The sequence below is a fragment of the Scyliorhinus torazame genome, chromosome 9 (genome assembly GCF_047496885.1).
Source record: "Scyliorhinus torazame isolate Kashiwa2021f chromosome 9, sScyTor2.1, whole genome shotgun sequence".
NCBI lineage: Eukaryota > Metazoa > Chordata > Chondrichthyes > Carcharhiniformes > Scyliorhinidae > Scyliorhinus > Scyliorhinus torazame.
Window position 1 is genome coordinate 134346373 of NC_092715.1, and position 22024 is coordinate 134368396.

The 22024-nt window shown below is 49.6% G+C and overlaps 1 protein-coding gene across 1 annotated transcript in view; it reads left to right on the top strand.

Moving 5' to 3' along the window:
* Positions 1–22024, top strand: part of LOC140429483 (uncharacterized) — a 313043-nt gene that overhangs the window by 247632 nt on the left and 43387 nt on the right. Inside the window, exon 13 of the mRNA XM_072516535.1 lies at positions 21035–21177. Coding sequence (XP_072372636.1) covers positions 21035–21177 — 143 coding nt within the window. The remainder of the gene's footprint in view (positions 1–21034; positions 21178–22024) is intronic.

A 22024-nucleotide genomic window follows, 5' to 3' on the forward strand; every position in this document is an offset into this window, starting at 1 on the left:
GGAGAATCTCGACCCAGGTCTTATATTCTAGCCCTCTCGAAATGAATGCTAACATTGCACTTACCTTCCAAACTGCCAAATGAACTTGCATGTTAATCTTAGGAGAATCCTGAACTCGGAACGCTAAGTCTCTTTATGCTTCAGATTTCCGAAGCCTTTCTCTATTTAGAAAATATATTTCCTACCAAAGTGCATAACCTCACACATTTCCACATTGTATTCCATCTGCCACTTCTTTGCCCACTCTCCTAGCCTGCCCAAGTCCTTCTGCAGCCTCCTCGGTTCCTCAATACTACCTATCCCTCTACATATCTTTGTATAATCTGCAAACCTAACAACAATGCCCTCAGTTCCTTCTTCAAGATCGTTAATGTATATTGTGAATAGTTGTGAAGCCTTTAACTCTTGTGGAACACCACGAGTCACTGGCTGTCATCCTGAAAAATACCCCTTTATCTCCATTCTATACCTTCTGCCAGTCAGCCAATTCTCTGTCTGTGCCAGTACCTTGTCCCCAACATCATGGGTTCTTATCCTATTTAACAGCCTCCTGTACGGCACCTTGTCAAAGGCCTTCTGGAAATCCAAAGAGATCACGTCCACTGGCCCTTCTTTGTTTAACTTCCTCCCCTCCTTATGACGAAGCCGCGCTGACTCAGTCTTATTTTACCATGCACTTCCAATTACTCTGCAATCTCACCTTTAATAATGGACTCCAAAATCTGACCAACGACTGAAGTCAGGCCAACTGGCCTATAATTCGTCATCTTCTGCCTCCCTCCCTTCTGAAATCGGGGTATTACATTAGCCATTTTCCAGTCCTCTGAGACCCTCTCTCACTCCAGTGACTCCTGAAAGATCCCCACCAATGTTTCCACAATCTCCTCAACTATCTCTTTCAGAACCCTGGGATGTAGTCCATCCAGCCTGGGTGATTTATCCACCTTCAGACCTTTCAGCTTCCCCAGCACCTTCTCCTTAGTGATGGCCACTGCACTCTTGACTCTGCCGCTTGACATGCCCGCTGACTCTCTTGAAGTTCTGGTATGCCACTGGTATCTTCCACCGTGAAGACTGATGCAAAGCATCTGTTCAGTCCCTCTGCCATTTCTTTGTTTCCTATTACTACTTCTCCAGCTTCATTTTCGAATGGACCAATGTCCATTCTTGCCTCACTCTTAACTTTTATATATCGGAGAAAGTTCCTGTAAAATACCCCTTTATCCCCATTGTCTGCCTTCTGCCAGTCAGCTAATTCTCTATCTGTGCCAGTACCTTGTCCCCAACATTATGGGTTCTTATCTTATTTAGCAGCCTCCTTTATGTCACCTTGTTTTGTATTATTAGCTAGCTTACACTCTTCTTCCTTCTTCTTAAAACAATATGTAGACAGTCCAACTAGGGAAGGGGCGGTACTGGACCTGGTATTGGGGAATGAGCCCGGCCAGGTGGTAGATGTTTCAGTAGGGGAGCATTTCGGTAACAGTGACCACAATTCAGTAAGTTTTAAAGTACTGGTGGACAAGGATAAGAGTGGTCCTAGGATGAATGTGCTAAATTGGGGGAAGGCTAATTATAACAATATTAGGCGGGAACTGAAGAACATAGATTGGGGGCGGATGTTTGAGGGCAAATCAACATCTGACATGTGGGAGGCTTTCAAGTGGCAGTTGAAAGGAATTCAGGACCGGCATGTTCCTGTGAGGAAGAAGGATAAATACGGCAATTTTCGGGAACCTTGGATGACGAGAGATATTGTAGGCCTCGTCAAAAAGAAAAAGGAGGCATTTGCCATGGCTAAAAGGCTGGGAACAGACGAAGCCTGCGTGGAATATAAGGAAAGTAGGAAGGAACTTAAGCAAGGAGTCAGGAGGGCTAGAAGGGGTCACGAAAAGTCATTGGCAAATAGGGTTAAGGAAAATCCCAAGGCTTTTTACACGTACATAAAAAGCAAGAGGGTAGCCAGGGAAAGGGTTGGCCCACTGAAGGATAGGCAAGGGAATCTATGTGTGGAGCCAGAGGAAATGGGCGAGGTACTAAATGAATACTTTGCATCAGTATTCACCAAAGAGAAGAAATTGGTAGATGTTGAGTCTGGAGAAGGGTGTGTAGATAGCCTGGGTCACATTGAGATCCAAAAAGACGAGGTGTTGGGTGTCTTAAAGAATATTAAGGTAGATAAGTCCCCAGGGCCTGATGGGATCTACCCCAGAATACTGAAGGAGGCTGGAGAGGAAATTGCTGAGGCCTTGTCAGAAATCTTTGGATCCTCGCTGTCTTCAGGGGATGTCCCGGAGGACTGGAGAATAGCCAATGTTGTTCCTCTGTTTAAGAAGGGTAGCAAGGATAATCCCGGGAACTACAGGCCGGTGAGCCTTACTTCAGTGGTAGGGAAATTACTGGAGAGAATTCTTCGAGACAGGATCTACTCCCATTTGGAAGCAAATGGACGTATTAGTGAGAGGCAGCACGGTTTTGTGAAGGGGAGCTCGTGTCTTACTAACTTGATAGAGTTTTTCGAGGAGGTCACTAAGATGATTGATGCAGGTAGGGCAGTGGATGTTGTCTATATGGACTTCAGTAAGGCCTTTGACAAGGTCCCTCATGGTAGACTAGTACAAAAGGTGAAGTCACACAGGATCAGGGGTGAGCTGGCAAGGTGGATACAGAACTGGCTAGGCCATAGAAGGCAGAGAGTAGCAATGGAAGGATGCTTTTCTAATTGGAGGGCTGTGACCAGTGGTGTTCCACAGGGATCAGTGCTGGGACCTTTGCTCTTTGTAGTATCTATAAATGATTTGGAGGAAAATGTAACTGGTCTGATTAGTAAGTTTGCAGACGACACAAAGGTTGGTGGAATTGCGGATAGCGATGAGGACTGTCGGAGGATACAGCAGGATTTAGATTGTTTGGAGACTTGGACGGAGAGATGGCAGATGGAGTTTAATCCGGACAAATGTGAGGTAATGCATTTTGGAAGGTCTAATGCAGGTTGGGAATATACAGTGAATGGTAGAACCCTCAAGAGTATTGAAAGTCAAAGAGATCTAGGAGTACAGGTCCACAGGTCATTGAAAGGGGCAACACAGGTGGAGAAGGTAGTCAAGAAGGCATACGGCATGCTTGCCTTCATTGGCCGGGGCATTGAGTATAAGAATTGGCAAGTCATGTTGCAGCTGTATAGAACCTTAGTTAGGCCACACTTGGAGTATAGTGTTCAATTCTGGTCGCCACACTACCAGAAAGATGTGGAGGCTTTAGAGAGGGTGCAGAAGAGATTTACCAAAATGTTGCCTGGTATGGAGGGCATTAGCTATGAGGAGTGGTTGAATAAACTCGGTTTGTTCTCACTGGAACGAAGAAGGTTGAGGGGAGACCTGATAGAGGTATACAAAATTATGAGGGGCATAGACAGAGTGGATAGTCAGAGGCTTTTCCCCAGGGTAGAGGGGTCAATTACTAGGGGGCATAGGTTTAAGGTGAGAGGGGCAAGGTTTAGAGTAGATGTACGAGGCAAGTTTTTTACGCAGAGGGTAGTGGGTGCCTGGAACTCGCTACCGGAGGAGGTGGTGGAAGCAGGGACGATAGTGACATTTAAGGGGCATCTTGACAAATACATGAATAGGATGGGAATAGAGGGATACGGTCCCAGGAAGTGTAGAAGATTGTAGTTTAGTCGGGCAGCATGGTCGGCACGGGCTTGGAGGGCCGAAGGGCCTGTTCCTGTGCTGTACATTTCTTTGTTCTTTGTTCTTTGTTCCCCCTTATTGCTTTTTAAGTTGTCTTCTGCTTGCTTTTAAAGGCTTCCCAAACCTCTGGCTTCCCACTAACCCTCACCACACTGTATGCTTTTTCTTTTGCTTTTATGATGTCACTGACTTCCCTCATCAGCCATGGATGCCTTGTCCTCCCCTTAGCAGGTTTCCTGCAACGTAGGATGAATTTTTCTTGTGCCTCCCGAATAACCCACAAACTCATGCCATTGCTGTTTCATCATCTTCCCTGCAAGGCTCCCCTTCCATTCAACTCTGGCCAGCTCCTCCCTCTTGTCTTTGTAGTTACCTTTACTCAATTCTAATACCGTTACATCTTATTTCAGCTTCTACCTCTCGAACTGCAGGTGAATTATATCATATTGTGGTCACTGCCTCCTAAGTTCCCTATTCACATCTACCTTATTACACATCACCAAATCCAGAAATGTTTGTTCCCTAGTAGGCTCTACCACAAGCTGCTCCAAAAAACTATCTCTTAGACATTCCACAAATTCCATTTCCTGGGATCTGCTACCAACCTGATTTTCCCAGTCCACCTGCATATTGAAGTCCCCCATGATGATTGTAATATTACCTTTCTTGTTTTTTAAATATTCTTATTCTCCTCCTTTTTCACAATTTTATCCAAATTTACACCCACCAACAAACAATTAACGATAACAAATATAATGTCAATCTCCTGGCCAACAATTCCTCCCTCACACCAACCCCCAAACAACCCTCAATATTTTAAATATGAACATCAAAGAAAAGGATTCAGGAATCCACCATCCACCCACACATAGTCACCAACAACATACACAGTCTAACCCCCCCCCCCAACACAACCCCCCCCCTAATGTTCGATGTCATCCAATTCTTGAAAGTGCACAATAAACAAAGCCCATGCATTGTAGAATCCTTCCATCCTTCCCCTCAACTCAAACTTCACCTTCTCGATTGTTAAAAACTCCAACAGATCCCCCCATCACGCCAGGGCACAGGGTGGAGAAACTGACCTCCACCCCAATAGGATCCGCCTTCGGGCAATCCGCGAGGCGAAGGCTGAAACGTCTGCCTCCGCACCCGCTTCCAACCCCGGCCGATCCGATACCCCAAATATGGCCTCCAGAGGATCCGGCTCAAGCTTCATATGTACCACCTTCGAAATTACCCTGAACACCTCCCACCAATATCCCTCCAGCTTTGAACAGGACCAAAACATATGAATGTGGTTTGAGGGGCTCCCCCCGCAACTTTCACAAACATCCTCTACTCCCTCAAAGAGTTGGCTCATGCTCGCCTTTGGGAGGTGCGCCCTATATACCACCTTCAGCTGTATCAGCCCCAACCTCGTGCAGAAAGTTGAGGCATTTACCCTCTGGAACACCTCACACCACAACCCCTCCTCTATGCTCTCTCCCAACTCTTCCTCCCATTTTGCCTTAATCCCCTCCAGCGATACCTCATCTTCTCCCAGAATCACCCCATAACTCGCCGACACCACTCCCTTCTCCATTCCCCCTGCCGCCAGCACCTCCTCTAACAATGTGGAGGCCAACGCCACTGGAAAGCTCTGTATCTCCTTCTTAGCAAAATCTCGAACCCCCTCTCCAGTCCATATTTTGCCCCTATCTCCTTCAATCCCGCAATCCGGCCCCCTAGAAACAAATCCTTTAATGCCCTGACTCCCTTCTCCTCCCATCTCCGAAAACTCCCATCCCATTTCCTTGGCTCAAATCTGTGATTCCCCGAATTGGCATTTCTCTTGACCCCGCTCCCAGCCTAAAGTGCTGGCGCAACTACCTCCAGATTTTCAACGTCGCTACTACTACCCGACTCCCTGAGTATTTCCCCGGGGCCATCAGGAGTGACGCTGTTGCCAACGCCCTTAGCCCGACCCCCTACACAGACTGTCCTCCATTCTAAACCATTGATATTGAGTCGCCCCCTCTAACCTAGCCCCTCACCTTCTCCACATTCGCCACCCAGTAATAATATAGTAAATTAGGAAAACACAATTCCCGTGACTGCCGTCCTCTCTGCAACAGCACCTTCCTAATCCTAGCCACCTTCCCACCACCCCCATATAAACGAGGTAATCATCTTTTCGACCACCTTCAAAAATGCCTTTGGCAGGATGATCTGCAGGCACTGAAAAATAAACAAGAATCGCGGCAACACGTTCATTTTAATTGCCTGTACCCGACCTGCCAGCGACAGAGGGAGACCATCCCAACTTGCCAGATCCGCTTTCACCCTCCCCACCAGACTAGTAATGTTATACCTACAGAGCCTCCCCCAATCCCGTGCCACCTGCACCCCCAAATATCTAAAGTGAGTTCCCGCCCTACGGAATGGTAGCCCTTCCCCTGGCCGAAACACCACAAAATATTGACTTTTAAAGACCCAAACACTCAAAGCAGCTCCAATATGCCCCTCATCTACTTAAGCAAGGAGTCAGGAGGGCTAGAAGGGGTCATGAAAAGTCATTGGCAAATAGGGTTAAGGAAAATCCCAAGGCTTTTTACACGTACATAAAAAGCAAGAGGGTAGCCAGGGAAAGGGTTGGCCCACTGAAGGATAGGCAAGGGAATCTATGTGTGGAGCCAGAGGAAATGGGCGAGGTACTAAATGAATACTTTGCATCAGTATTCACCAAAGAGAAGGAATTGGTAGATGTTGAGTCTGGAGAAGGGGGTGTAGATAGCCTGGGTCACATTGTCATCCAAAAAGACGAGGTGTTGGGTGTCTTAAAAAATATTAAGGTAGATAAGTCCCCAGGGCCTGATGGGATCTACCCCAGAATACTGAAGGAGGCTGGAGAGGAAATTGCTGAGGCCTTGACAGAAATCTTTGGATCCTCGCTGTCTTCAGGGGATGTCCCGGAGGACTGGAGAATAGCCAATGTTGTTCCTCTGTTTAAGAAGGGTAGCAAGGATAATCCCGGGAACTACAGGCCGGTGAGCCTTACTTCAGTGGTAGGGAAATTACTGGAGAGAATTCTTCGAGACAGGATCTACTCCCATTTGGAAGCAAATGGACGTATTAGTGAGAGGCAGCACGGTTTTGTGAAGGGGAGGTCGTGTCTCACTAACTTGATAGAGTTTTTCGAGGAGGTCACTAAGATGATTGATGCAGGTACGGCAGTACATGTTGTCTATATGGACTTCAGTAAGGCCTTTGACAAGGTCCCTCATGGTAGACTAGTACAAAAGATGAAGTCACACGGGATCAGGGGTGAACTGGCAAGGTGGATACAGAACTGGCTAGGCCATAGAAGGCAGAGGGTAGCAATGGAGGGATGCTTTTCTAATTGGAGGGCTGTGACCAGTGGTGTTCCACAGGGATCAGTGCTGGGACCTTTGCTCTTTGTAGTATATATAAATGATTTGGAGGAAAATGTCACTGGTCTGATTAGTAAGTTTGCAGACGACACAAAGGTTGGTGGAATTGCGGATAGCGATGAGGACTGTCTGAGGATACAGCAGGATTTAGATTGTCTGGAGACTTGGGCGGAGAGGTGGCAGATGGAGTTTAATCCGGACAAATGTGAGGTAATGCATTTTGGAAGGGCTAATGCAGGTAGGGAATATACAGTGAATGGTAGAACCCTCAAGAGTATTGAAAGTCAAAGAGATCTAGGAGTACAGGTCCACAGGTCATTGAAAGGGGCAACACAGGTGGAGAAGGTAGTCAAGAAGGCATACGGCATGCTTGCCTTCATTGGCCGGGGCATTGAGTATAAGAATTGGCAAGTCATGTTGCAGCTGTATAGAACCTTAGTTAGGCCACACTTGGAGTATAGTGTTCAATTCTGGTCGCCACACTACCAGAAGGATGTGGAGGCTTTAGAGAGGGTGCAGAAGAGATTTACCAGAATGTTGCCTGGTATGGAGGGCATAAGCTATGAGGAGCGATTGAATAAACTTGGTTTGTTCTCACTGGAACGAAGGAGGTTGAGGGGAGACCTGATAGAGGTATACAAAATTATGAGGGGCATAGACAGAGTGGATAGTCAGAGGCTTTTCCCCAGGGTAGAGGGGTCAATTACTAGGGGGCATAGGTTTAAGGTGAGAGGGGCAAGGTTTAGAGTAGATGTACGAGGCAAGTTTTTTACGCAGAGGGTAGTGGGTGCCTGGAACTCACTACCGGAGGAGGTAGTGGAAGCAGGGACGATAGGGACATTTAAGGGGCATCTTGACAAATATATGAATAGGATGGGAATAGAAGGATACAGACCCAGGAAGTGTAGAAGATTGTAGTTTAGTCGGGCAGTATGGTCGGCACGGGCTTGGAGGGCTGAAGGGCCTGTTCCTGTGCTGTACATTTCTTTGTTCTTTGTTTGTTCTTTGTTCATCGACACTATCGGTTCTGATACATACAATAGCAAGTCGTCCGCATACAAAGATACCCTATGCTCTACCCTGCCCTCCCCCTCCCCGCACTATCCCTTTCCACACCTCCAAACTCCTCAACACGATGGCCAACGGCTCAATTGCGAGCACGAACAATGGGGGTGTGGGGACATATGACATCCTTGCCTGGTCCCACGGTGCAGAGCAAAATATCCCAAATTCATGTGATTCGTGCGGACACTCGCCCTCGGCTCCCTTAGCAGCCTTACCCAATCTACAAATCGTGGTCCAATCCAAAACCGCTCCAGATCCGCCATCAAATACCCTCACTCTATTCGGTCAAATGCCTTCTCGGCGTCCAATGCCACAACCACCTCTGTCTCCCTCCCATCTGCCGGCGCCATACCCACGTTCAATACCCTCCTAATTTTTGAAAAGAGCTGCTTCCCCTTTACAATCCCCGTCTGATCTTCCACTATCACCTTCGAGAGGCACTCCTCCAACCTACCCACCAATACTTTTGGCAAAACTTTTAAGTCCACATTCAAAAGTGATATGGGCCTATACTACCACATTCTGTCGGATCCTTATCCTTCTTGAACAACAGGGAGATCAATGCCTGCCCCAAAGTCTGTGGCAACACCCCCTTCCCTTTCGCCTCCTCAAACATCCCCACCATCAGCGGCGCCAACTTATCTTTCTATTTCTTGTAATTCTCCACCGGAAACCCATCTGGCCCTGCTACCTTTCCCGATTGCATCCTCCCAATCGCACCTTTTATCTCCTGCTCCCCTTTAGCCCCCTCCAATATGGCCCTGCCCCCCACCCCAACTTCAGGTATTCCAAACCATCCAGGAATTCCTTCATCTCCCGATCCTCCCCAGGTGGCTACGACCTATACAATCTCTCGTAAAACTCCTCAAACACCCTATTAATCTGATCTGGAGCCACCACCAACTTCCCTGCCCTATTCCACACCTGAACAATTTCCCTCGCCGCTGCCACCCTCCAAAGTTGACCTGTCAGCATGCGTCCTGGCTTCTCTCCATACTCATAGACTGCTTCCCTCGCCCGCCTCAATTGGCGCACTGCCTTCCTTGTGGACAGCTGGTCAAAACTCGCCTGCAACTCCTTCCTCTTTTCCAACTGTGTTGGATCTCCACCCTCTGCATACCTCCTGTCCACTTCCAACATCTCATCTATTAACCTTTGTTGTTCCACCCTCTCCTCCTTATCCACTTTTGCCTTAAACGATATCACTTCCCCCTCACCACTGCCTTCAAAGCTTCCCATACCACCACCTGCGAAACCTCACCCGTACAATTAAACCGCACATATTCCTCAATCACTTTTCCAATCTTATTACAAAATCTTCAGTCCCCCAACAGCCCCACATCCGATCTCCACCCCCACCTTTGCACTATTCCCTTCTTCAACACCATATCAACCCAGTGTGGCGCATGGTCCGATATCGCAATTGCCGAATATTCCGACCCCTTGACCCTGGCCAACACCGAGTTCCCCACCACAAAAACATTTATCCGTGAATAGGCCTTATGAACTGAAGACAAGAAAGAATACTCCCTGATGCACGATCAATTACAATTAAAGACGAAGTAGTAACATAACTGAAGGCTTTAATAGACTAGAACTGTTCCCCAGCAGCTTCTGTACAGAATGAGGGGTGCTGGGACGGCACCGGTTCTTATACCCCGCCTGTCAGGGCGGAGCCACATACCAAACAGCCAATGGTAAACTCCTAGGTTTAACCAATGGTCTTCAGCCTCTCGGGTACTGCAATACCTGATAATACCACATTCACCCTCAGTTAAAAAAAAGTCTGGCGGGGGTGGTGGCCAGTGGTTACAATTGCATCTAACATGGTATGATCAGATATGGAGGTACCGTGATACCTCCTGACAGGGTTGTCGAGAATATTTACAAGCTTGGAAGATATATACATTCAGTGTTCATTTACAGTTACAGTTACACTGAAGCAATCAGGCGGTCGGGTGGCCTGGTCGTCCTCCTGGATCATCTGAGCTTCGGTGGTGATTCTGATGGGGGTGCGGGCGTCTGTGACTCCGGGAACGTGGCTTCAGCCTCCATGGCAGCTTTGTCACCCCTAGACGGCGCTGGTGGGGCAAATGGCTGACACAAGAGGGGGGCGCCTGTAGGGAGTGTCGGTGCGTGGGAGGGCCTAGGCAGGAGCGGCGGGAGGACTGACCCTCCTGTGAGGTGCTGTGGAGTGGGGGTGGGGGGGGGGGGGGGGGGTGGGGGTAATGGTTCGGGTGTGCATGGGGTTCCGGCGGGCGCCAGGTCCCGATGGGAGACTGTATCTTGCCGGCCAACAGGGAACGCCACGTAGGCGTACTGGGGGTTAGCATGCAGCAGGTGGACCCTCTCGAGCAACGGGTCTGACTTGTGCGCCCGCATGTGCTTCTGGAGCAGGATGGGTCCTGGTGTTGCTAGCCAGGTTGGGAGCGAGGTCCCGGTGGAGGACTTCCTGGGGAAGACAAGGAGACGTTCATGAGGTGTCTGGTTGATAGTTGTACAGAGCAGTGACCGGATGGCGTGGAGGGCCTCCGGGAGGACTTCTTGCCAGCGGGAGACTGGGAGATTCCTGGATCGTAGGGCCAGTAGAATGGTTTTCCCTCTCTACCTGCCCATTTCCCCGGGGGTTGTAACTGATCGTCCTGCTTGAGGCAATGCCCCTGTTGAGCAGGAATTGACGCAGTTCGTCGCTCATAAAGGAGGACCCCCTATCACTATGTATGTACGCGGGGAAACCGAATGGTGTAAAGATACCCTGGAGGGTCTTGATGACGGTGGTTGCGGTCATGTCGGGACATGGGATGGCGAAAGGGAACCGGGAGTACTCGTCAATCATGTTCAGGAAGTACATGTTGCGGTCGGTGGAGGGGAGGGGGCCTTTGAAGTCCAAACTGAGGCATTCAAAGGGACGGGAAGCCTTTATCAGGTGCGCCCTCTCTGGCCGGTAGAAGTGCGGTTTGCACTCCGCGCAGATTTGGCAGTCCCTGGTGGCTGTCCTGACCTCCTCGATGGAATAGGGCAGGTTGCGGGTCTTAATGAAGTGGAAAAAACGAGTGACCCCCGGGTGGCAGAGGTCCTCGTGGAGGACTCGGAGGGGGTCCACTTGTGCGGTGGCACATGTGCCGCGGGACAGGGCATCAGGAGGCTCGTTTAGCTTCCCGGGACGATACAAGATCTCGTAGTTGTAGGTGGAGAGTTCTATCCTCCACCGCAAGATCTTGTCGTTTTTTATCTTGCCCCGCTGTGCATTATCGAACATGAACGCCACCGACCGTTGGTCAGTGAGGAGAGTGAGTCTCCTGCCGGCCAGGTAATGCCTCCAATGTCACACAGCTTCTACTATGGCTTGTGCCTCTTTTTCGACCGAGGAATGGCGAATTTCGGAAGCATGGAGGGTACAGGAGAAGAAGGCCATGGGCCTGCCCGCTTGGTTGAGGGTGGCGGCCAGAGCTACGTCGGACGCATCGCTCTCGACCTGGAAGGGGAGGGACTCGTCGATGGTGCACATCGTGGCCTTTGCAATGTCTGCTTTGATGCGGCTGAAGGCTTGGCAGGCCTCCGTCGACAGGGGGAAGGTTGTGGACTGGATTAGGGGTCGGGCTTTGTCTGCGTAGTTAGGGACCCACTGGGCGTAATAGCTGAAAAACCCGAGGCAGCACTTCAGGGCCTTGGAGCAGTGAGGGAGGGGGCGCATGCAGTCAGGGTCGGGGCCTATAACTCCATTTCGCACTACATAGCCTAGAATGGCTAGACGGTCGGTGCTAAATACGCATTTATCCTTATTATACGTTAAGTTAAGGATTTTCGCGGACTGGAGTGTGGTATTATCAGGTATTGCTGTACCTAACAGGCTGATGACCATTGGTTAAACCTAGGAGTTTACCATTGGCTGTTGATATGTAGCTCCGCCCTGACAGGCGGAGTAGAAGAACTGGTGCTGTCCCAGCAGCCTTCATTTTCTGTACCGAAGCTGATGGGGAACAGTTCTAGTCTATTAAATCCTTCAGTTATGAAATCACTTCGTCTTGAGTGTAATTGATCGTGCATCAGTTTAATCGACTAGACATGGGAAAGGTCGGGAAGGATGGATCTCCGAATCAAACCGAAGTGCGTACAGCTCAGCCCCCACGCGGAGAACTCGGCTGCAATATTTAAACACTGGCTGGCGTGCTTTAAAGGCTACCTCAAGACGGCCGGTGGCACCCCCTCAGGAGAACAGAAAATGCATCTCCTGCACTCAAGGGTCAGCCCTGGGATCTACACCCTTATCGAGGAGGCGGAGGACTATGATGTTGCGATCGAACTGTTAAAAGGACATTATTATCCGCCCTGTAAATCAGGTTTACGCACGTCACCTGCTTGGAACTAGAGGGCAAAGCCCCGGGGAATCGTTGGATGATTTCTATCGTGCGCTGCTGGTGCTGGGCAGAAACTGTGGCTGCCCGGACATTTTGGGGAGCGAGCACACAGAACTTTTAATCAGGGATGCCTTCGTAGCAGGTATGAGCTCCTCAGTGATCCGCCAAAGACTCCTAGAAAAGGACACCCTGGGACTTAGAGAGGCACGGGCCCTGGCAGGGTCCATGGACGTAGCCTCCCAAAACGCGCAGTCCTATGCGCCCGGCCGCGCGGCAGCCCCCTGGGCTGCGTGGCACTCTGCAGCGGCAGCCCCACAGACCTTCCCCTGACCCCGCAGGCCTGCGCTGCGAGACGGCCAGCTAACGCCGCCGGGCCCTGCTGTTTCTTCTGCGGGCAGGCGAATCATCCCCGCCAGCGGTGCCCAGCCCGCACCGCCACCTGCAAAGGATGCGGCACGAAGGGCCTCTTTTTGGGGGTCTGCCAGGCCCACGCCGTGGCCGCGGTCTCCAGACCACCGCGGCAACCCCCTCTTCAGGCCCTGACCGGCCAGCGCTCACCGCCACCCCCCTATCCTAGGGCCACGTGCGACCCACGGGCGTGGCCATCTTGCCCCCCGGTCACCACGCTGGACGGGTGGGCGCCGCCATTTTGTCCATCCCCGCCGCCATCTTGTCCATCCCCGGCCACCATGTGCGACCCATGGGAGACGCCATCTTGGATGGGGCCCGAGGCCCCCAGCACGGCCAACTACACGCTGCCCAATCAGAACTCGCAACTGCTTCATCTGGCCTCGGTGACACTGGACCAAAATCGACCTCGGACACTCGCAACAGCAACAACGTCGGTCTTCATCAACGGCCACAAGACGTCTTGCCTGATTGACTCTGGGAGCACGGAAAGCTTTGTTCACCCCGACACGGTAAGGCGCTGTTCACTTGTTACCCACCCACCGACGCCCCCCCCCCCCCCGTCAACCATTTGCCCCAACAGCGCCGTCTCGGGGTGACGAAGCTGCCAGGGAGGCCGAAACCATCTCCCAGAGTCGCAGCCACCTGGACCCCCACCAGAATCACCATCGAAGCCCAGACGATCCAGAAGGATGACCAGGCCACCCGATCGACTGATTGCTTCGCTGTGACTTTAACCGTGAACAAACACATTGTAAATATTCTCGACAGCTCTGTAAGGAGGTATCACGGTACCTCCATATCTGATCATACCATGTTAAAGGCGACTGTTACCACTGGCCACCGCCCCCGCTGGAATCTTTTTTAACAGGGGGTGAATGTGGTATTATCAGGTATTGCTGTACCTAAGAGGCTGATGACCATTGGTTAAACATAGGAGTTTACCATTGGCTGTTGATATGTAGCTCCGCCCTGACAGGCAGAGTATAAGAACTGGTGCCGTCCCAGCAGCCTTCACTTTCTGTACCGAAGCTGCTGGGGAACAGTTCTAGTCAATTAAAGCCTTCAGTTATGAAATCACTTTGTCTTGACTGTAATTGATCGTTCATCAAGGAGAAATTTCCAGAGGTTGGTGTCGTGGTCCTGCTGGTCATGGCTGCAGATGGTGACGTTATCAAGATACGGGAACGTTACGCGTAAGCCGTACCGGTCAACCATTCGGTCCATTTCGCGTTGGAAGACCGAGACCCCGTTAGTGACACCAAAGGGAACCCTTAAAAACTGAAGCCCATCTGCTTTGAAAGCAGTGTATTTGCGGTCACTAGTACGGAGGGGTAGCTGATGGTAGGCGGACTTGAGATCCACCGTGGAGAAGACCTTATATTGCGCGATCCTGTTTACCAGGTCAGATATGAGGGGGAGAGGGTACGCATCCAGCTGCGTAAACCTGTTGATGGTCTGACTGTAGTCAATGACCATCCTATGTTTCTCCCCGGTCTTTACCACCACTACTTGAGCTCTCCAGGGACTGTTGCTCACTTCAATGACCCCTTCCCTCAGTAGCCTTTGGACCTCTGACCTGATTAAGGTCCGGTCCTGGGCACTGTACCGTCTGCTCCTGGTGGCGACGGGTTTGCAATCCGGGATGAGGTTCGCAAACAGGGAAGGCGGGTCGACCTTAAGGGTCGCGAGGCCGCAGACAGTGAGGGGGGGTATAGGGCCGCTGAATTTGAAGATCAGGCTTTGCAAGTTACATTGGAAGTCCAACCCCAGGAGTGTAGCCGCGCAGAGGTGCGGCAGGACATAAAGGCAGAACTTGTTAATTTCCTGCCTTGGACAGTGAGGTTTGCTAGGCAGAACCCCTTTATCTCCACCTAGTGTGACCCGGAGGCCAGGGCGATTCTTGGTTTACAGGGTGGGTAACAAGTGAACAGCGCCTCACCGTGTCGGGCTGAATAAAGCTTTCCGTGATCCCAGAGTCGATCAGGCAGGACGTCTCGTGGCCGTTGATGAAGACCGTTGTTGTTGCTGTTGCATGTGTCCGAGGTCAAGTTTGGTCCAGAGTCACCGAGGCCAGATGAAGTAGTTGCGGGTTTTGATCGGGCAGCGTGTTGTCGGCCGTGCTGGGGGCCTGGGGCCCCATCCAAGATGGCGTCTCCCATGGGTCGCACATTGGTGGTCGGGAATGGACAAAATGGCGGTGGGGATGGACAATATGGCAGCGCCCATCCGTCCAGCGTGGTGTCCGAGGGGCAAGATGGCCGCGCCCGTGGGTCGCACATGGCCCTAGGATAGGGGGTGGCGGTGAGTGCTGGTCGCCTGGGGCCCGAAGGGAAGGTTGCCGCGGCGGTCCGGAGTTGCTGGAGACCACGGCCACGGCTCGTGCCTGGCAGACCCCCACAAAATGCCCCTTCTTACCGCACCCTTTGCAGGTGGCGGTGCGGGCCGGGCAGCGCTGGCGGGGGGTGCTTCGCCTGCCCGCAGAAGAAACAGCGGGGCCCGACGGAGTTAGCGGGCCGTCTTACAGCGCATGCCTGCAGGGACACGGGGAAGGTCTGTGGGGCTGCCGCGCGGTCGGGCGCATAGGACTGTGCGTTTCTGGAGGCAACGTCCATGGACCCTGCCTGGGCCCATGCCTCTCTAAGTCCCAGGGTGTCTTTTTCTACGAGTCTTTGGCGAATTTCTGAGTAGCTCATACCTGCTACGAAGGCATCCCAGATATGGAGTTCCGTGTGCTCGCTCCCCGAAACTTGAGGGCAGCCACAGTTTCTGCCCAGCACCAGTAGCGCACGGTAGAACTCCTCCAACAATTCCCCTGGGCTTTGCCGTCTAGTTCCAAGCAGGTGACGTGCGTAGACCTGATTTACAGGGTGGATATAATGTCCTTTTAACAGTCCGATCGCAGCATCGAAGTCCTCTGCCTCCTCGATGAGGATGTAGATGCCAGGGCTTACCCTTGAGTGCAGGAGATGCAGTTTCTGTTCTCCTGAGGGGGTGCCTCTGGCTGTCTCGAGGTAGCCTTTAAAGCACGCCAGCCAGTGCTTAAATATCGCCACCGGTTTCTCTGCGTGGGGGCTGAGTTGTAGTCACTCCGGTTTGATTCGGAGGTCCATCCTTTCAGCTTAAGTGTAGTCTATTAAATTGATGCACGATCAATTACAATTAAAGACAAAGTAGTAACATAACTGAAGGCTTTAATAGACTAGAACTGTTCCCCAGCAGCTTCGGTACAGAATGAGGGCTGCTGGCATGGCACCGGTTCTTATACCCCGCCTGTCAGGGCGGAGCTACATACCAAACAGCCAATGGTAAACTCCTAGGTTTAACCAATGGTCTTCAGCCTCTCGGGTACTGCAATACCTGATAATACCACACTCCCGCTCCCCCGGGTACAAGAACCTCCAAGGGTCCACTCCTCCCATTTCCACTATTAGCCCAGCCAATGCCTTCGCTCCCCCTGACTGGGTAAGCGATCGCAGTCTTGACCTGTCCAACTTTGGCTTCTGCACCATATTCCAGTCTCCACCCACTATCAATTTATGTGAATCCAAGTCGGGATGGCCCCACACATCTTCTTTACAAACTCTGCACCATCCCAGTTGGGACCACACACGCTTACCAACGCCACCAACGTCCCTTCTAATCCCCCTGTCACTGTTACGTATCTACCTCCATGATCTGCCACAACTTTCTCCATTTGGAACCTCACTCTTTTATTCACCAGAACCGCAACCCCCCCGCGCGCTACTATCAAAACCCGAGTGAAACACTAGGCTATCCCAGCCCTTTCTAAACCTCCCCTGATCCTTCACCCTTAAGTGAGTGTCCTGCAGCATTGCCACGTCTGCTTTCAAACTTTTTAAATGTGCAAGCACCCTCGACCTCTTCATTGGGCCTCCCAACCCCCTCACGTTCCACGTAACTATCCTAACAGGGGGTCTCTCCCCACCCCTCTCCCTGCTTATCCACTATCATCATAATTTTGGGCTTTACCCACTGAGCCTGACCTGTCCCTATCCATTGTTGACATTGAACCCCATCCCCCGCTCCCAGAATCCCCTCTACACTCCCTCGTGAAGAAACTCCACCCCGTGTCGGTGCCCTCCCCTCCCTTTTCTCACCTCCAAGGCCCATTGAAACCTGCTGCCAAGGCTCCAATGTCCGCAGCCCCTCCCCCACAACACCTCTGCTCACTAGCAGATTTAAGTTAGCTAGTGCGGGGGCCCCTGCTCAGGCCTTTCCTCCCCTCCCTCTCAGTCCCAGCAAAACAAAACTACCAAATATATGCTTTTCATGAGGCAGCACATGGAGCAGTGGTTAGCACTGCTGTCTCATGGCACCGACGTCCCAGGTTTGAACCCGGCTCTGGGTCACTGTCCGTGTGGAGTTTGCACATTCTCCCCGTGTTTACGTGCGTTTTGCCCCACAGCACAAAGATGCGCAGGGTAGGTGGATTGGCCACGCTAAATTGCCCCTGAATTGGAAAAAATTAATTGGGTACTGTAAAATTTTAAAAAATATATATATATATACTTCTCATAAAAAACCGTCGCTACAAAGATCAGCAACAAAACTCTTTAACCTCTATAACAGCTTGTAAGAACATTATTCAAAGCTATAAAGAACAACAACAAAAAACTTTTAAATTCTACAACAATATGAAGTAGGAACATTATTCAAAGTTACATATAAACATTCTCCCACTCTTTACTTCCATCCCAAGCCTTCTGCCTTCATAAATAATAATAATAATATAATAATCGCTTCTTGTCACAAGTAGGCTTCAATGAATTTACTGTGAAAAGCACCTAGTCCACATTCCGGCGCCTGTTCGGGGAGGCCGGTAGGGGAATTGAACCCGCGCTGCTGGCATTGTTCTGCATTATAAGCCTGCTGTTTACTCAACTGTGCTCCGTCGCCTCCAATGTCTCAAACTAAAAGTCTCTGGAGTTGTAGGTCACCTTCAGCTTTGCTGAATACACCATTCCAAACTGCACTCTACTGTCATACAATGCTGTCTTCACTCGGCCGAAAGCCGCTCACCGCTTTGCCAGTTCCACCGTCAAGTCCTAACAGATATGGACCTTGTCACCAGCCCATTGTACCTCCCGCTCCCTCTTTGCCCAGTTCAATACCTTCTCCTTTATGTGATATCTGTGAAAACAGATAATCACTGCTCTTGGCGGCTCCTTTAACTTAGGCTTAGGCCTCAGCGACCAATGAGCTTGGTCCAACTCATACCGAGAGGGTTCTTCTCCCTCCCCCATCAGTTCTGCCAACACCTTAGCAAAGTCTGTCGCCCTCTGGCCTTCCACCCCCTCGGGCAGGCCTACAATCCTTACATTTAGTCATCTCGAGCGGTTCTCCATATCCTCCAGCTTTGCTTGCAGCCCCTTATTGGCCTCAACCACCCTCTGCAGCTCATCTCCCATCGAGGTGAACTGATCGCTATGCTGCGACATGGCCTCCTCCACTCCCTTCATCCTCTCACTCTGTTCCTTCACCTCAGCCGACGCCTTTGCAACAGCTACCTTCACTGCAGCAATTGCCTCCTCTACCAATGCCTTCAGCGCCACTGCCATCTCCTTTCTCATCCCATCCATATGCTTTGCAAACTGCTTTTCAAGCTCTAGAGACACCACCTCAGCCATCCTCTCTGCTGTAAGCAGTGCGGCTCCACCCAGTGGCCTGGCCTCCGACCTCTTGTCAGTCCCGGGCTGGTCCTCACACTCAATAGGGTGCGCTCATTCTCTCCCCTCCTCGCTTCTGTCTTCCTCTGATTTTTGGGCATCTTTTGCTTCTTTCCCGGTTCTTAGTCCTTTGTGAATTGTCCACAGGACCAGGCATTAAAAATTCCCAAAAAGAAAAAAAAACATATACGCCTCAAGCAGGAGCCACCCAATGTGTGACGACCCTTCTACATGTTGCCTTCGGCTGCCTCGTGTTCTGGGCCCAGCTCCGCTGCTCAAGCACTGACCTCAGTCTCACTGCTCCTGCTGTTCCACACGTTAACTTCAGCCCTGCTGTTCCACACTTTAACTTCAGCCCTGCTGTTCCACACTGTAACTTCAATTCTGCTGTTCCAGCTGCCTCATCCTCGGGCACGTTTCAGCTGCCTCACTCCTGGATCCGGCCTGCCGCCTCGACTGCCTCGTGTTAGACTCTCCTGTAATATTAGCTTTCTTATTTGCCTTTCCTGTCTTTTGATTTATTTTCTGCCCAACATCCTGACTACTGCTCCGGGGGTCTACACATAACTCCCATCAGGGTCTTTTTTTCCTTTGTGATTCTTGAACTCTACCCACACAGATTCTATGTTTTCTGGTACTATATCGCTTCTAGCTATCAATTTAATTTCATTTCTTTTTCAAAAATATTTTTATTAGAGATTTTCCATTTTACAATAAATTTGACGACAAAATCCATATTGCACACAGCCGATGATACAGATTTAATTTAATTTCTTACTAATAAGGCAACCACGCCCCATATGCCCATCTGCCTGTCCTTTCAATAAGACACATCTCCTTGGAAATTTGATTCCAGCCTTGATCTCCTTGCAGCCAAGTCTCTGTAATGCCCACAATATCGTACCGGCCAATTTCAGTGTGCGCTCCAAGCTCATTTTCCTTGTTTCATATGCTGCGCACATTTAGGTACAACACCCTCAGAACTGCATTGGCCGTGCCTCTTCTCAGAGCTGTCCGCTTATCTGCTATGCCTGAAATTAGATTCCTGCCACTTTCCATACTCTTTCCATACTCTCTCTTCTATTCTGAAAAAAATTTAAATAAATTGGATAAAGTCTTGGGGGGAGGTATAATTTCAGGGTTTTGCACATTTAAGGTTAATGAATAAAATATCGCCCGCACGGTGATGTAAGAGAGCACAAGACCTGCACCTCGGGGTCAGTCTAGTTTTGGACAGCAGGCATGGAGACAACTGTAGCTTGAACCCTATACTGAAAAAATGTAAATAGTTCTAAAAGTCAATAAAGACTTAACAATTAACAGTTAACCTGTGTTTTATTACAAAGGTTTCTTCAGACCTCCTGAAGTATAACTAATACCCTACAACACCACTCCTGCATCTGTTCAAGCATCTTGAATGCCTGTACTTCTCAATCCTTACCCTTTCTTTCCTAATGTGTCCTATTCCTAGTAGCATTCTTCTCTATCTGGTTCCTGGGACTAATTCCCTTCCTCCAGATGAGCTATGTTCTGCGTATGGTATCTCAAGGATTCGGTACCCAGTCAACAATCTAGGTCAAATCCCAACAAGACAAGTAATGAAATAAAATTCAACAAACCTTGAATGTATGGTCTGCTAGTTGTTGTTAACTCTTATGGTGTTCACAACTTTCATTCAGGGAAGGTAACTTGCCACTCCTGACTGATTTGACCTATTAATTTCTCCGGAACCACAAAATCTTGTTGATGTGAATGCCCTTTGAAGTGATCTAACCAGTAATGTGACCACTGCCCAGTTCTCCTTCTATCTCTTCTTACCAACTACCTCCTACTGCGAGATTGTCATCATCAAGCTACCTTTCCCACCACGCACATTCCAACCCAAGAGAACAAAGAGAGAAAAGCTGAAGATGATAGAGTGCAGTAGAACAGAAGGCAAAGACCATTTCACTGCCTCCCACAGCAATGTTAAACTAATAACATGCTGTTTCCAATGTTACTTTGACAATAATCATGGAATACGTGACAATTATTCTCACTCCATCATTTAAACCCGTTTTGAATATGCTGCTTCTGTATTTGTGTGGACAAATCCACGAAACTCAGCCAGTTCCAGTAAAAATCACAGAAATTATCAAAAGCAACAAAGAGCCAAGTGATTGGCCTCCCAGATTACTTACTGTCTTTCTACATCAGAAACATAACAAATAATTGGATCAAATAACAGCTGAAAATCTTACCTTGGAAGTCTAATTTCAATTTAAAATTATAGTTTAATCTTATTTGAGTGTCATTATTACCAACACAAGCTCTTTTGATACCCTTCCTCCATCTCCCGCCCCGGAGATTATAGTCTTGTAATAATGCTCTCGAGTCTGTTTTTCTATATTTTCAATTTTATATATTTTCAGAGGAAAAAACGATGGAACGAACAAACCTTGAAATTTACAGAACAAAGAACAATTCTCGCCAATACTCTGATGAATACGTTGGATCATATTGAGAAAGAATCTGGTTTGTTCTTAATAAAGCCATCACTGTCATGGAAAGGAAGGTAAATTTGTCACTGTTTAAAATATTGCTTTTAAACAAATAACGTGAATAATCTTGTTCATTCTGAAGCAACTAGGGGGCATATGGGTTTGCAGCTTTCTAAGTAATCTAGTCAGGTATCTATAGTAAATCTCACTTGTTTTTGGGAAATTATTTTAATAATTTATCAAATATCCCATGCCAATTTGGGAGCCAGTGCTTCCACATCGGATCCATCTGTTCTACCTACTTATCCTGATTACTATGCATTTGAAAAGCTGGATTCTCCGGTTTCTCAGCGGCTTCTTTCTCATCGGTGTGCCGTTTGCTGTCAGCGGGATTCTACACTCCTGCCGTTTATGAATGGGATTTCCCATTGAAGCCATCCCATGCCACCAGGAAACCCACTGGTAGGGGTGCACTTCTGGTGGGAAAAGTGAATCGCAACAGCTGGAGAATTCTGGCCAATGTCATTCGTCTGCTGAGAAAACATAGACCAGAAACATTGGGCAGAATTTACTGGTCACGACAGTGGGTCCGCCCACCGGCTGGAAAGCTGGTGATAACCCTGCTGCAGCCATTCTGGGCTTCCCCAATCCCATTTGGCGACGGATTCCTCAGTGTCTACGGGGGAAGTTCCTACCTCTAAGAGCTAGTATCCAATAGAGACCAACAGCTCTCCAGTATCGGCAGCATCATTGGGAATAGTGGTCACAGCCAATTCTGCAGTTGGGCCTCAGAACAGTATCATCACTGGGGATCTGGAGGAAAGATAGATGAGACAGGATCTCCAGAATCAGTCTCTGGCGAAGTAGGGAGGTCAGTTTAAAGGGTATTCGAGGATTTCATGTGGTGGGGGCCATTGCTGT